The 17126-nt window shown below is 41.6% G+C and overlaps 2 protein-coding genes across 2 annotated transcripts; both read right to left on the reverse strand.

Annotated features, from left to right (window-relative positions):
• Nucleotides 1–1661: 1661 nt before the first annotated feature.
• On the reverse strand, nt 1662–2774 carry npy2r (neuropeptide Y receptor Y2). Its single transcript, XM_076293168.1, has one exon. The coding sequence runs from the start codon at nt 2772–2774 to the stop codon at nt 1662–1664; it is 1113 nt and encodes a 370-aa protein (XP_076149283.1).
• A 12287-nt stretch (nt 2775–15061) lies between these two features.
• LOC143133406 (lecithin retinol acyltransferase) lies at nt 15062–16916 on the reverse strand. Its single transcript, XM_076293170.1, is given in 3 exon segments — nt 15062–15217; nt 16498–16691; nt 16694–16916. Coding segments are annotated over 3 exon segments (573 nt in total).
• Nucleotides 16917–17126: the final 210 nt, after the last annotated feature.

The raw sequence follows: 17126 nt of genomic DNA on the forward strand, positions 1-17126 counted from the left end.
GCCTTAGAGAAGGAAAACCCACTGTGGAGGAATTTAAAGGTAATTACTCTCCAGGTGAATGCCCTTCATCTTAATGAATGCTTCAGAATGGCCCCAGTGGACAGCTGACGAGAAATCAATACTGCTCTGTGTCCATCATGTTTAATGTCTTGTGAGAGTGTTTGAGAAACGTCAGAAATGAGAGAAGTAAAAGAGAGAGGACGCAGGAGGAAAGGATCGAAATTAATTTAATTTTTAAAAAAACAGATAGCGGGATCTGCTTTGGGTAGTAGGAACGATCAAAAGCCAACATACATGGAAGCGACTTCAGGCCGATACCCCTGCGACATTATTATATGGGAGGATTCCATGCTGATCTGAAACCGACATCGGGCCGATGTATGTGTGCTGTCTGGGAGTTTGTTGCAGCATTCACTGTTTTACAGTGACTGTAGGCTACTCAAATACATTGAATAGCCAGCTCACCATTTCAGTGTATTGATTATGTTGTTCTTGAAGCATCTTAAAAGCAGCAATAACATTCAAGATTGTTATGGTTTCTCAGTTATATGATCATTTCCATTTGTCTTTCCATTTGTTGGCAATCATGTTAATTTCATTTCATGGAGAATCTTTCTCAAAGGGAAAAATACTGTAAATACTGGTCTTGAAATGCCTTTGAAATGACTGATGATCTAGACCAGTTCTCCAGGCTACAATATGTATAGCTGTAGCCTGTGGTCAATATAATTAAGGAACAATACGAAAGAGGGCATAGAGAAGCCATCACATGACTTGAGTAATTATCTGCAACTTATTGAAAGCCATTAGACTGCACTAAAGACATTGACTGCACTTAAATAGCATGGATTGCAACAAGCAGGGGGACATCCATCATTATTTGAATTCAATTATGACACACTCACCATGATTTCTGCAGAATGGATTCATTTTGAAGATTTTAGTCAGACATCAGTATTTTTGTAGCCTATGCAGCCCTTAAACACAAATTCCAACGTAAACATCGACGATTAGCAGAAAAGCTCTATTACACAAAGAATAATCGTTTCCTAATAATACTAACTGTGATTCTGGCTTAGATTCACATTAAAAACAATAAATAATGGTAATGTAAAACTCTTCTTTCCTCTAACAATAAATGTGACAATACATGAATTGGAAAGAATTTAAGAATGTATATTGTCCTGTGACTATGAACATCTCTATTTAGAGGGATACATTATGTAAGCAACGCTCAACAAGCAATAAGGTTGCCTCCTTCACTAAACAGAACAATTCACTTTTTAAAAACATAATAATAATAAAAACAGGCTAAAATATGTTAGGCTATCTCACACGATGATAACAATTGCTGTAGGCCTACAATGACTAACGAACAATGAGTAGCTACAATTTCGCAAACCCTCTATTCGTTGGAATGGATAGCCTACAATGGTTCCTGCATATCTACCAGTAGCTAATATCTCTAATAATTACCAGCAGACCGAGGGAGCAGCAAATGCACATATATCATCTCGACTATTACCTTAGTGACATCACCTTCGCCTCTATCACCTTAAATCTCCCTTACAATATGCCCTACAACAAACATGGGTAGGCCTACCTAGCCTACGTAAATTGCATAAATCACCTTTACACGGATAGTGCCCACAGATCTTATCTTAAACATTCGTTACGTGTGTATGCAGACAGTTAATGCCCTTTCCTTCCTTCTCCATTCTTCTGACTGGACCCCTGTTGGCCCCAGCCTGATCAGCAGTCCAGATACACTTGCACACAGCAGTGAATGCAGTTCGGTAGTTCCGGTTCATCCAGCCGTACAGAATCGGGTTGGCAAAAGTGGAGCACATGGCAGTTATGTGGAAGGCGGTGTACAGGAGTTTAAAGTCTCTCATGTCGAGAATACTGTTGTGGAAGTCAACGGCGAGTTGAAAAGAATGAAGAGGCAACCAGCTGAGAGCAAACACCACTACCACGGCCACCAACATCTTTGTAGTTTTCTTGCGGCGTCGATGACGGTCGTTCCGGCCTCCACCGCCTGGACTTACATGCCTATGCAACTTGATCCAGATGCGAGCGTATGCGAAGGAGATGATGGAAAGTGGAATGCCGTACTGTAGTAAAAAGGTGGCAACACTGTACACGGTCCCGTCAACACCACCACCTGGCCACTTCTCCGTGCACACCTGTATGGACTGCTCAGGTGTCAGATCAAAGGACGCATACTCGCGAAAGATGGCGAGTGGACTGGCCAGAATTGCACTGGCAATCCAGGTGAAAACTATGACCACTGCGCATATATACCGTGACATTTTAGTCTCCATGTGATAGACAATGCTGCGATACCGGTCCATTGCTATAACATTAAGTGTTATAGTAGAGACGTGCACAGCAAGGCCTTGGGCGTAAGGTAGCATGAAGCAAAGTGTCCACCCAAACTTCCACTCGCCGTGGAGCGTGTACATGAGTGTGAAGGGCAGGCACAAGGTGTTCACCAGCAGGTCTGCCACGGCTAGGTTCACTATGAAGAAGTTTGTCACTGTATGCAAGTTTTTAAATTTATACACAACATATAGAACAAGAGAGTTACCTATCACCCCCAAAAGAATTATGATACTGTAGGCAAATATTAAAACCGCTTGAACTCCAACTAGTTTTGTACTGTCTTCCAGAAGAAAGTGTTCATCTTGCACAGTCGTTGGCGGGTTGGAGGAATTAACTTGAGACCCGAAAACTTCGTCCTGAGAAACATTTCCAACATCGTGTGCATCCATTCCCAGAATGTGTGGTACAGCCTATAATTAGAGAAGCAGGTGTAATCATACAATCGTTCTTTAGCGCGTCGCGCACATGAGAGAGCAAGGACGCGATTATATTGGTAAATCAATGGAAAAACGCGCTCAACACCTCCTGATAATTGTACACTGGGTGCTGGATGCTTACACGTAAACTACTGAATATAAAGAAAAAGCACAGCACTCGCAGTTCCTTAAAAAAACTTTTAATCGCCCTGCTGACGTTTCGAACAGAAAGCTTTTCCTCAGCGTGTCAATGGCGATTATATTGGGCCATCCAGTGTGTTTGCTAAGTGTCTTCAGAATAGTTCAGAATCAACGTGTCACTAAATAATACGTATTTAACTTCAAACCACCTTTTAAGTGAATTCAGATGGAAGATGTAATTTTATTTAAATCTGTCTGTATTAATTCCTGAACTGTAGACTATTATTATTTCAAGCAGATGGCATACTGGAGCAAATAAATGTAATTACTTTTTACCAGATTGATTGATTGATAAATATCGAAGTAACACTTACCTGGTTTCCAGAAATGAGGGTATTCCATGGATTTTTCCACGAACGCGTTTTTTCTTAACGCATTGTTTCAGAATTCCTGGTTTCTGAATGTAAAGCTAGTATATCCAACTTAGTGAGGTATTAGACATGTTTTTCCTGTCATTACCTGTTTCCCTCGCCGCCTGTTATGTGTACACCCAGCGCGTCTACCCAAATGGTGTGCGCAACGGAAGCCAATGCACTGCGCAATACAATAGGCTTGCCAGAGCGTCGTGGGAACGCCGGTGATAACTAGCCAGTGAGACAGACGGCACTCTTCCTCTGTTGCGTGTTTTCTAAACAGACCTTCCTATAAATAACAAGAAAATGCGTCGAGATGTATTTAGATAACATACAAGGGCTTTACTATGCACCACTGGATCGTTATTTAATTTCTGAACAAAATCCTTGATCATTTTGGTGAACAAATTAACAGACAGTTCTTGGAGACATCAACATAGGAAAAGAAATGTTATAATATGATGTCTGTAATATAGACTTTATGCACAAGCCACAATATTTACAATGTTGGTAAATGTGATTAGATGAAGGACTCTGGGATTATGACACAAAAGGAACCATGATCTCTATCAAGCGGTAATGATCATTGTGCTGTGAGATAATTGTATTGCCATTAAGTCACATGGTGTCACAAAATCAAATTAAGGTTAACCAACCTTGTCTATGTGAAACAGCTGCATGTTAAACTCATTGTTGTAAAACTCATCTGGCTATATAATTTGGCGGCCAACATAAACATAATGACTTGAAGTCTGTTATGTCAGCTTCACTGTGAAGTAATTATTGTTCCTGTAGGGCCAATCTTTTCCCCTCCAGCTCAAATTCCTTCCTACATGCAGGGTTGATGACCTTGTCACAAAGAGAAGGTCAGTCTACTCCATCTTTGCCTTATTCAGCTTTCTTTGACTTGCTTTGAGATCTTTTGAGATTTTAAACCCTCACCACTGAAGCTTGTTTTGTAGAATTTTAGGAAATATTCATAATATAATACCACCAGATTTTTGACTTCTTTGTGTATAATAACTAGTGTATCAGTGTATAATAACTGGAGATGATCCGTTGTCTTTGTACTTGTACTCTGCACAATGACAATACAGTTAAATCAAATCTAATATAAAGATGAAACAGTTAAAAAATAAACAATATGTACAGCCAGCTTGAGAGACAAACCCACAATGCTGGAGAGCTCAATTTGAGGCCAACATCTTAGCAGCCCTTTTCTGTATGGGTGCATGAGTAATTAAACAGTAAATCCATGTAACAAGGTGGTTGCTGCTTAAGGTCTGTGGTGTAGATATGTCAATAGAAGCTTTTTTTTAGAGACAATCAAACCTGGAACATGTTGTGGTCTGTTACAGGTAAGAGCTGACTCAGACTTGAACAGATAATACACTTGAAGACAAACGCATAGCAACAAACGCGATAGCAACAGAGGCGATTATTGATTCCTCTCCTCTCCTTTTTAATTAAGCATCCTGTTGTCACATCAGTCAGTTCAGGCTCATAATACCCTGAGCTCAGCTCACTGACATTTTTTCATGAGAAGGGCTGGACACGGGAGGTGGAGAGTCCATTGTGTATTAAGTGCCCAAACAATAACCCCAATGATGTGGAACCTCTCAATTATAGTTAGATTAGTTGAACTTAATTTATAGCTCTTGTTTGTCTGCATATAGCAAAATGTATTTGGATGCTAATTTGTTTTGAATGGCATTTGTAATAAAAAATATGTTTTATTCATAATGTAATCGTGGTTGTGTGTTTTGTGGAGGATCATGTAGGCTCAGATATGGCTATTCTCAAACACAGAGGAGGACAATGTGAAACTGAATGAAAAAGAGGAGTGGTCATGCAATGGGTTTTTCCATTTAATGTGAGGTAAATGTTTCTCGCTGGCTTTTCTCTGACGTGTTTGATTCTGTACACTTGCATAGATTTCTGGGCCCAACTGGCCCTTTGAGTACAATTTGACGTTTTGATGTTTGTTTCTTTTTTTTGTGTGGAGTGTAGCGTGGAAGGCAGACAGTTCTCAAATTCTTTAGCAAATAATTACACCTATGAAGCCAAACTAATGTTCATCACTGAAAGAGCACATGTGCAACATCCTTTTTTATGACTTGTTTCCTACACCATGTAATCACAGTTTTTGATGAAACACTCTGAAATTGTATTTAACTCACAATATAAAACTGACCTTGACTGCATGTCCAGTTTAGTCACTTTAGCTTTAGGGACACTCTACACCAATATAAAGACTGCCTTTAAAACAGGCTGGGATGTCAACTTGTGGTAGCAGCAATGTTTTGTGGGCCATTTTAATCCCCAGTGTAGCACACAATATCTGGTCCTATTGATTTATTCTGTAACTGTGCCTAAGAGGATAGGGATTTGTGATGATTAGTGTATGCCACTGGGGTCGATGTTAGGCTGTCCATTAACAGTCTGATCACTTAAGTGTTGTATAGTAGCCAAAGAAACAAAGGCTTATAAAACGTGGTTTACTGTATGTTCAATACCAGGAGAGGACCAGGCCAGAGCAGACAGGTCCAAGGACGTTCACTCCACTGCTTTAACCATATTTCTCTGCCAGTCTTTTAAGTGTAGCCTATGGAAGTTCAACCACATAGGACACAAAGGAGTTAGGATTCTTTCTTTAAGTTTATTCACCAGTGTGTAGGTAGCAGCTAGTAACCAAAAATAGTCTCTGGCATTCAACCAAAATACGTTAGCATGAATTGGTAATGTTGAAGCTTTGTTCTCTCCAACTAAAATATGGCAGTGGGCTTACTTTCTAAAACCAAACAAACATACACACAGTCTTAGAAATGGATAACACTTAACATGTATAATATCAAAATAAAAAGTAGTTTCAAGATCTCACTTACATCTTCAGCAGTTACAGCAAATTATAGTAGTTACAGCAAATGTGGACGAATAATCCTCAAACTTCATTAGCACCTATAGCACAAACATATCACGTTTCTAACAGCATATTAAACACTCACTTTGACTCACTCAACTACTGTGTGGAAAAGCTATTTACCAGGAAATGTTCTTAATATCGATACATAATTATCAGCTTAACGTGCTTTCTCTCGTAGCCTCAGGGAAAAAGGAGCGGGTTCCAACTCACGCAGGAAAGTACTAATGAAGTAGGCTAACTATACAACTCATCAGAAGAATTGGCAACTACCGCCCCCTACTGGGTATACATATTACTCTAGATCAGCGGTCCCCAACCACCGGGCCGCGGCCCGGTACCGGGCCGCAGGACATTCCTAACCGGGCCGTAGCCTACGACATGAGTTTAAAAAAAATGCATGCAAACTAAACTAAATTTAATTCGCAATAATGTCACGTTTTACATGGCATAGGCCTATATGCAGTTGTTTGATTGCACGCATGTTTGCATTTTGCAAGGTCTATTTTCTTACGTCTGTCTGTCCCGCCTTCAACACTTTTACATATTGCCTTCAGCGCTGCGCAGCCTCAGGTCAGCTCACTTCACTTGATCAGTTCTTGGCGAACAAAAACAGCAACAAAAAACAAGCATCTTTAGCAGGTCACTGGCCAGAGTGTTTGAGTTGCGAGAGCCGCTGCAGAGATTTCTTACAGAAAAAAAGTCACCGTTAGCTGCACATTTTAATTAGGACTGGGTGTCAAAACTCGCTTACCTGTGTGACATATTCGGGTTGCTTAATGACCTCAACCTGTCACTCCAGGGGAGAATGTCGTCTTTAACGACGTCTTTAAACTGGCAGATAAAGTCGCTGCATTTAAAGCCAAGCTTGATTTGTGGGGACGACGAGTGGACCAGATAAGTTCCAAACAGTATTGGAGGTTTTGGGAGAGACTGAGGCAGGGCCCTTTCTCTCGCAGCTGGTGCGCGATCACCTTGTTGCGCTTTCAAATGAGTTTGAGCGTTACTTCCCATCCTCCAAAGATCCACGACAAACCAATGAGTGGGTCCGCAACCCATTTGTCAAGATCCCGAATAGTCCTAACTTGTCAGCGCAGGAGGAAGAGCAGTTGATCGAAATTGCAAATGACGGTGGTCTTAAGAGTGTGTAGGCCTATAAGGAAACCTCTCTGGCGGGTTTTTTTTATCAAAACCAAAGCAGAATATCCCGAGATAGCCAGTAAAAGCGCTGAAAACGTTTCCCACGTATCTATGCGAGGCCGGGTTTTCGGCAATGACTGCAACTAAGACCAAATTGCGCAATCGACTGGACATTTCAAACACACTGAGGGTGTCACTGTCTTCCATCACCCCCAGATGGAAGCTTCTTGTTGTAGGGAAACAAGCAGGGCTCCCACTGATTATATTCGTAATGCACGTTTAGTTCCCATGTTTTGTTCCCATATTTTGTTAAGCATGTTCACACTTATAGATGTAGCTTCAAGTTGTTCAATATTCATAGTTCATATTGTTCAATTTTCACTTCTTCAAGTTCACGTTTTTCACAAGAGATCGTTACCTTCACTGTTCATACATAACTAAAGCTAGTTCTTTTCAAGTAATGCATGCACAACACATATGGAACATGGAAACCCCCCCCCCCGCCGGTCCGTGAAAAAAAAATAGGAATCAAACCGGTCCATGGTACATAAAAGGTTGGGGACCCCTGCTCTAGATATTGCATCCAACTACAAATAGTAGACAACCATTTTTTTTAGGTTTAGTGTATGACAATGTGAACCTTTGATCTCAATAGAAAACAATAGGCCTAAAAGAAAACAAATGACAAATCTCACAATATAAAAGATGAACCATAAATGTAGTAATTTAATCCCTTCTATACCTGGTTACATAAAGTAACCCCTTTCTCTCTCTAGGAGAAATAGTAGTTTCTCATTTGGCCTGTAAATACTCTATAAATATGAACTGTCACACTGAACCTAAAATGTCATTAGTCAGTGCAGCGTACATAAAAAAAGCCTTTCTTGAATCGTCTCTCACTAAAGAAGCCTGTGGTAGCCTTCAGAAGTATGTCCATTGTTAAGACAATTGGTGCATAATATTTCCTTTGGGATCTGTGGTGGCTGTGGGGTGTGTCAAGCTGGGGCATACTAAAGAGGGTTCAGATGAAAAACAAAGACTATCGGATGAAAAAAAAAGACTCTGTTTTATGCCCAATTAAACTCAGATGTTGCTAAAAAGACAAAACAATTCAGTCACGCTTTTATTGAACAGTTATATTACATTGCATCATTGTTCATTAAGTGCAGTTAATTATTATAACAGTATTCTTTGTCTGCTGTAAACGGGTGTGAGTGGGAGGTGTTGGTGTATGCCTGTGGCATTTCATCTTGTAATTCTGTGCCTGTCTCCATGGTCCTTCCCATCCCACCGATTAATCTTCCTTTATCTTTTGATGTATCTTTAGGTCTCTTGCCAGGCCTACACTGAAGTATATATTATATCTCGTGGCATGTGGTCTTGAATAATTTTACTGCCAAAGCCATTGAAATATGACATGTCCCTCGGATGGGACCTCAAACCCTCAGTTCACATTTGCTTTACTCACCCAAGTCCTCAAGATGACCTCAGCACTATTATTGTTAATTTGTTAACTCCACCCACTCTTCAAACTGGATCATGGGTTTCAGCCAGGAATCAGGAAAAGTATAATCAGACAGAATCCCACCACAAAACAGCGAGCCTTTTTTTTCCACATCCATTACAGTCATCAACCTTCCATGGTGATGAGCATCCTATAGACCCATTCCCACATTATGAGACATTCTTTCCCAGAACAATGGAAATAGCCTGTGGTCTCTCCAAGCAATTTCATCACACCCCTATTTGTGGTGTGCCTTCCAAAATCTGGCTCAAGCAGGTTTATTTCTTATTATAAAACACTTCTTATGTATGTTGATGACAGCTGATGTGCAGTTGCTGAGTCTTCCTCTGTACTGTAGTGCATTATGGCTAATGAGGCCTGGGGAACAGGACCAGCTGGGGTGTTTTCAAGGAAATTGACTGCATATAAATGTATTTCTATGAGATTACTCATGTGGTGAGGAAAATTAAATGTCATCTCTTGTTCATCTCTGTGGATAGTGTTCAAGCTAGTGCTCCCATGATGCCATAGCAACAAAGTCAGAATACAGTTTTGGATGTGTGTGTGCGTGTGTGTGTGTGTGTGTGTGTGTGTGTGTGTGTGTGTGTGTGTGTGTGTGTGTGTGTGCGTGTGTTTGTGTGTGTGTATGTGTGTGTGTGTGAAATGCAGAAATGTATTTACAGCAAACGTAGACCCGCATACATTGTTTCCTGACTGTTGATGCTGTTTGTCAGTTTGTAAAGTTTATGCGAAGTAGGAGGTAACGTTAGGAATCTCTGATCAATGTGATTGGTTAGGATGGACTAATGATTTCAAACGTAACATTACTACACCTCTATCTTTATCCATGCTAGCTTGTAACCAAATCTCAACCATGCAGTGACCAGACTCTATTCACTTTGTGAATGAGTCTTGCTTTTCCCAGGCGGGGGGCGGGGGGGGGGGGGTTCTATCAGGAAGACTCAGGAAGCAAGAATAAGGTTTACCATATTTAATTGGATTTTGAAGAAGGTTAACAAATTGCTTCTCCTTAGAGGATTACTGATATATACAAGACAGCATAAGTATAATGAAAAAGAGTCTTTGCCGTAGGCCCCGTCCTCGGTCCAGGGCTCGGAGCGTTGAGACCCTCACAGATCCTGCCGGATGGGTACGGCAGAGGCGGAGCCTACCCCCGGACAGTATGGCAGGGACCAAACTGGTGGTGGTTGGGCAAGGAGTGAAGGTGTTTTAAAGCATGTGTAGACCGCTGATTGGCTACGAGAAATGAATGAGTGACGTAGCATTGAGTCTTCCTAACAGAACTAAACGCTGACGCTTCCATTACTGTCAATTTCATGAACCCAGAGTACCACCTTGTACAAAGTGGATCATGTTTCAGCGCAGGTCCACATTGGCTACTCAGATTATTATTCATTATTTTTTCTGCATGTGTGTCCCTCGAGCAACTTGGAGTTAAGTGCCTTGCTCAAGGGCACAACTGTGGAAGTCGGGAATCAAGCCCAGGTGGCAACTGCACGCTAGCCAAGCTCCTCAGCCACTTCACTATCACCACCCTCAGATTCAAATGCTTTTTTTGTTATGTTATTGGATTCAAATGCTATTCTTGTTATGTTATAGGATTCAAATGTTATTTGATTATTTGAAGGTAGAACTATCTGATGTTGCTTTAAGACAAGAGACAAGACATAGAGGATGTTCACATCAGGATTCGTCCGTGTCAATGATAGATGCTTGTCTGACTTCTGCTCATTTTACTCTCTATGTCTTCACTCCACATCTCTCTCTCTCCCTCTCCCTCTCTCTCAATTCAATTCAATTCAATTCAAAGGGGCTTTATTAGCATGACTGTTTGGATACAGTGTTGCCAAAGCCAGTGTTACCGATAACACAGTAGTGTCACAAAAGAAAGAAAATAGACATACAGCAATGCAGGTAAACATCTCTCTCTCTCTCTCTCCCACTTTCTCCCACTCTCTGTGCTTTGGCATTTGCTTTATCAATGTTATTTAAACATTGCTGGAGACCCTGGCTCTCAACCTGATCACTGATGAGGTGCTCGGTCTGTCTGAGTTGGACTCCATTCCACTGCCATTCATCACAATTAACTCCCATTATAGTCAGGGAAGAGCGAGCCCATACTTTTAATAGAGCCACATCAACTCGCCTGCCATCCATTCTGCTAATCCATTAGGTAGGTGCAGCACATCAACAAGGGACAAGACATGAGCCACACTTCCAGGCCAGTGAAGAGATCTGACTTCAATAAACCAGGCCAATATGAATACAGGCCAACATGAACACAGGGGTACATAAGGCAGAACTCATCTGTTAATTGAATTGGGTTTATTGATGCCTCTAAGGCCTTTGACAGAGTAAATCATCATAAACTATTTGAAAAACTGAGCCAAAGGGGTGCCGCTGACAGCATTATAGAAAATATGGTAACACTTTACCTGACGGGTGAGTTTATAACACATTTGTTACTGCAATGTAAACAATTACGGTAGACCTACCTTTTAATTTTCAGTAATTCTACCTTATGCAACTGTCAGCATAATGTGTATATAATGTGTATAGTTCAGCATAGTTCATGCTGACTATCATAATACCCATGTGTCTGTAAACCTGTTTTAGTCAGCAGTTACACACTTCTCAAACCTGATTTGTTGTAGGCAGGTTGAAGGCTACTTTTCACCATTATTCTGTATTTTTTGCCACTCTTTAATTGAAAGTGTGATTGATTCAGCTCAGTGTCAGTGCGTCACTCCTCAAGGCCTATAAAGTAGTAGAATATCAGTCGTGTCAGTGGTAGATTTACTCTCCTCTGCAGTGTCTTGTCACATAAGTCAAAATAGGACATCCCTGGATCTCACATTCCTCACAATGACACACAGAGTTTTGGAATTAGGAGTAATGGGCAATAACCCATACTGACCATAGACACAGCACAGTGTGTTCCACCAATCATACTGTATACAGTAGCTCTTCAGCTGTGTTACAGTGAGTATGTAATGCAATGGGCATCGGTGCCAGAGATATCATCTTATTTATTTGAATTTTTATATTTTCATTACAGCTCACACCATCCAGAGTTTCCAAACAAATTAGGAAATTCCCACTGATTTACATCATTGGTGACTATTATTACATTATGTGTAGATTACTTTAACATTGAACCATGGAACTTTCTGTTGGTTGGTGAAATAAGGGTTGCTTCATTGGACTTGCTTTTTTATAACCTCAGTAGTCTTTATTGGACTTCCTGCAAACACTTCTCCAGGGGTTGAGTCGAGGGGCAACATCAATAATTCCCAAAGTAATGCCGTTTCCAGGCATCATACCCTGCTGTTACTGCATTGGCAGATGGAGCTGTGTCATTAACCCAATAAGGTCGAAATCCAGTCGTGACTATCCCATGCCGGCTTCAGTGTCAGAGGAATCTGGCCAAACACCTATGTCTATTTTAGTAAGAGATTCAGGTGTCTTACACCGCAAACACATTTTGGATATTGCAAATGGAGGTGTAATCACCATCTAAAATGTATTAGATAATTGTCTTTGACTTGATATTGTTTTCAAGTCTTTGCCATTGCATTATGACATAAAGAAGCATCATGGACTGAATGCACAATTAGTTTCAGATTTAATCCACAGTGAGCTGCATCACCATACAGTTTTTAGTTACAGCTTTGCACACAACATAATAATCTTTTTATATTAAAGAAGCCCTATGCAGGTCTGGTTGTTCCTTCGCTGTTTCTGGGTTTTCGCCTGATTTGGGCTCGCATTATTCACGACATAGCTCCCCCTGCAGCTTCGGTAGCAAGTGACTGCTATGCTAAACCCCCAATAGCTAGCGAGCTAGCATCAATAAACCAGGCTAAACACATAGGGCTCACAATAAAACGGTCGAGCAAAAATCACATTACAAAAACGAAGTTCACCCAAAGGTAGGCTACTTACAATTTCAACAGCAACAAAGCCAAGTCGGAGTCCGTTTTGCAGTCTTCTTAGAAACTACAATCTGACTACATTTTCGAGTATTTCCGCCGAGTTACATCCGGATGTGTTCCGACCGTTACCAGAAAGTTGCATATTCGGTTTTTCCGCGGAGAAGCACTAGGGGGAGACGAAGCACCCACCAAACGACCCAAAAAGTGTTGTAGAACCATCAGAACGACTCTCAACCTGCATAATTAAGGTAATTTTTGCTAAAATTGTTGCATAGGGCCTCTTTAAGACACTTATTGCAAAAACATTCCTAGACTCAATGAATAATTCATATGCTCATTCATTTGATATTTTTGTGGTGCCGAGTCTGGCCAAGCATTGCTTAAAAGGAAAGGAGCATTGTGTTTTTTAAAAGCATATTGTTAATGTGTGACCAATATCAGGGAGGCCGCAGGTTTACAGCTATATTTTGTTTTTGGTAAGGAGGGCTTCTGTTGTGTGATTGTGTGATCAACACAGACCTGCCAAGATACAAGATGTATTTCAGTGTAAAAACACTCCACAGAATAGTTACTTGTCTGTCTCCACAAATTAATGTCCATTTGAAAAGCAAGCAATTGATCATCAATTGTACCAAGAGGGTACTACGTGAAAACACAAATCCCATCAGTTACTGTTCCCCTTGTCAGTATGGTAAGCCTATTCTCTAACCAAATGTCAAAATTGATCTCATCTTCCCAGAGTGTCTTTGTGTTATCTCCTTGGATCATATTTGGCAGTGGAATAATTTATCTTTTCATGGGCACAATTTTACCATGTCATAATTCCCCAATTCCCACAGTTCATTTTGCCCTGCAATGAGACACACACAGAAATAGAGAAAGAGTAAGAAAGATGGAGAGAGAGAAATAGAGAAAGAGTAAGAGAGATGGAGAGAGAGAGAGAAAGAGAGATGGAGACTAACACACACACATACAGACAACAAATGTTTGCGCTGTGTGACACTGCCTTGTGGGTTAGATATCAAGAGTGAGAGAATAACGAGATCGTGACTCTGTCATCTGTTCATCTGCAGGGATCGAGCGCTTGCTTTCCTCTGCCAACTTGTACTCTACAAAGGATGTAATTAAGGTTCTTCTGATGAGCATTTGTGTCTTGTGCATGAGAGCAGCATACATCTCTGGCCTCCACAGATATGCAGTGTATTCAATTTCATTCATCCCAGCCTGTGTGTTGAAGTAAACTCCAGGTACAGGAAAGCATCTCTGTCAAAAAGTGTTATGCACCTAGCGCAAAGCAAAGGTGGAGGGAATTGTTTTGAGCCTGAGTTGAGCATCAAGGCTGTTACCCTTTCACATGTCTGTAAGTGGATTAGAGTGGATATGGCTGGCGTGTGTTTTCATTATCGAGAGCAGCTGGGGTGTCAACCTGCTGGCCAGTGCTCTGTAATGACTGCCGAGGGTCTGCGGAATATTCAGGGTGCGTGTGGATTGTTTGTGACAGGTTGGTCAGCAGCCACTGCTCTGGCTTTCTGCAGGTGTAGCAGAGGGCATCAGGACCTCCATCCCTCAGCGATGTGGGTATGGAGGTATCAGTGTCGTGGCCCGGGGGTAGCCTGGCCACAAAACCCCTTACTACAGCAGTCACATGATCCACCACATGGCTGTTGATTGGCCCATGAAGTATGTGCATGGAGTCATGTTCACATGGTGCAGGAGTTCAAGTACAAGTGCTTGAACTCTTGTGTACAGTGTAAATGTGTTTGTTTGTATGGCCACCATAAGAGATCTTGAAAGAGAACTCATTTTCTATTTACTACTATTTACTCATTTTGAACACATGCATTATGTCATAGCAACCTAGTTTACTCAAATATGTGACAATGTTATACATTGTGCATACCCAAATTTACTGAATACAAAAAAGTTATACGAATACAAAAAAGTTATATGACAATACATTAAAATATAAGCTTTAACATTTACAACTGATTTAACAGTTAACAGTTAGAACTGCTATTCACCTCAATAATAGTTATCCTAACTGACTACTCACCATCTGTTACCTCTACATTTTCTCTAAAATAAGAAAGCTTTTAAATAACCTTTTAAACAAAATATTGTGACAAATAAAAAAAGTGTGATGATCTGATAATGATCCATCTGAAAAGGGCAAAGCTGCCAGCTGGCTACGATGCCATCCAGATGAGGAAGGGGGTGAGGATGGTGGGCAGGGTGGTGAGTGGCGTGACGGAGCCGAGGTAGCTCATGATGCCCATGCCGGTCAGGGCCGACAGGAGGGCACACTTCCTGCTGCAGAAGATCTTCCTCACTGCCTTACAGAACTGGGAGAGGAAATGGACACAAGGAAAAAGGGCACACATGTAAGATTCTGAGACAGACAAAGTATGACAGAAAGATGCAGCAAAGACTTAACACAATGCAGAAAGTCCAGACTGACCAGACTGTCCTAAAACAGGTTGTTCTCTGAGGCATGGGATTGGATTGTGTTACTACTTTATTTTTAGCACTTTCCTTTTCAATTTTTATCATTTCAAATATAGAATTTTCAGCATACATTTAATGTTGGCTAAATGATTGTGTGTCTAAATGATCACAACTTGTGTTAGGGTAGCTTTGTACACTAGATGGAGCTGCTCTCATTATGATTGCCAATTATGCTCCCAATCCCCCACAAACCCAGGCTTGCTTTTGAGATCAACTGTATTAACAGAAGGATTTAGGAGAAGGCTAAATGCCTGGGGAAGAACATTAGAGAAGTATAGTTGAAGATTGATGTACACTTCTTGCTATTCTGCAGAAGGTTGCAATTTACATTTCTCAATTTTCTTTGGTTTATCAGCATTGCTGTTTTCAAATATCAGCTGTAAAGGTCAATATGACCTTTAGTCATGACAGCTCTTCATCACTTGAATTCCTTCTGTTGGAAAATACCGTCTATACAGCCCATATAGATGTATGGGATCAACAACATATCTACAGCCCATCCACAGTCTGCAATTCTTCTATGAGATGTATCCCTGATCTCTCTATCCCCCCTTATCCCCCCACCAACGTCAGCACAGTGGTGTAAATAACTCAGCTTTTAACAGAAAAAACACTTGTTTAGTCAGTTCTTAGTGTAATCTGAATACGCTCATTCCAAAGACTACCTACACGTGAAATAAAAGCCCTGTGGAATAAGTCTTAAGTTTAATTGCTCAGTAGTCTGCATTTCTGGCATTCTCACAAGAATTGCAACAACTCTCTTAAGAAGCACCTGGCCTCTTAAGATCCTTCACACGTGAGCATGACCTTAAAATACTCTGGCCTGAAATGTTGTTGGCTTATTTTCCCTGCTATAATTTCACACAGCCTCAAGAGCAAGCCCTCAAAAAAGTGTGGACAAATACACTAAGTTGTTCAGATTAATTCGCACACAAGGTTTGACTAAGAAATTGCCACTATTTGAATATGCTCGACTGACACAGATACAGTACTTTACACATTATTTCAACTCTCAGGAGCCCCCACCCCACCCCACCTCAAAACCAGGCTCCAGTCCCAGCTGCTCATTTTGTTCCATGTGCGGCCTCATCCCACCCAGCCTCCCCCCGTCCTCTACCTGGTAGGTCTGAAAGCTGATGGCCGTGCCATAGCGGCAGTACATGACGTAGTGCTCACAGTTGAACCACAGCAGGCTGTAGGCCACGGCGCCCAGCAGCTTCTCTGCCCGCTGAGCCACCTCCTCTGCGTCTAGGGCGGGCTGGCTGCACACATGGTCCATGTGGTTGACCAGAATCTTTGAGCCGTAGGCAGGGCCACCCTGTTGTTGCCCAGATAGATGCCAAAGTGGGTGAACAGGGTCCTGGGCACCTCCAGGAGGTCACCCCGTTTGTACAGGGACAGGTCGTACGTGGGCCTCCTGCTGTCCTCCCCCTCCCTCCTCTTCTCCCCCCACTCCTCCTCATCCTCCCTCGGGTCCTCGTGGCCCTCCACGCTGCCGCCGATGAAGAACACGGTGAGGAGATGGAGGGGGAACATGTTTGTGTGCAGTAGCTGAGTAGACCCTTGGCCCTGTTTTATGGAGGCCCTGCTGGGAAGGGCCAGGAGGGGATTTAACAGCCTACAGAGTCCTACAGAGCCCTACAGAGCATGAGTGTGTGGATAAACAGCTTTACTCCATCACATGCTAATGGCGGTGGTGGAGGTTGTATTTCACAATACAGTTCCAAGCCTCTTTGTCCATACATT

The sequence above is a fragment of the Alosa pseudoharengus genome, unplaced genomic scaffold (assembly GCF_046254945.1).
Source record: "Alosa pseudoharengus isolate Yale_2024_CS ecotype anadromous, Long Island Sound unplaced genomic scaffold, YU_APseudo_1.1 YU_APseudo_1.1_scf_2, whole genome shotgun sequence".
Taxonomy (NCBI): domain Eukaryota; kingdom Metazoa; phylum Chordata; class Actinopteri; order Clupeiformes; family Clupeidae; genus Alosa; species Alosa pseudoharengus.

What these genes read in the sequence shown, in the direction of transcription:
- npy2r (XM_076293168.1), bottom strand. Translation starts at nt 2,774, where the DNA reads ATGGATGCACACGATGTTGGAAATGTTTCTCAGGACGAAGTTTTCGGG.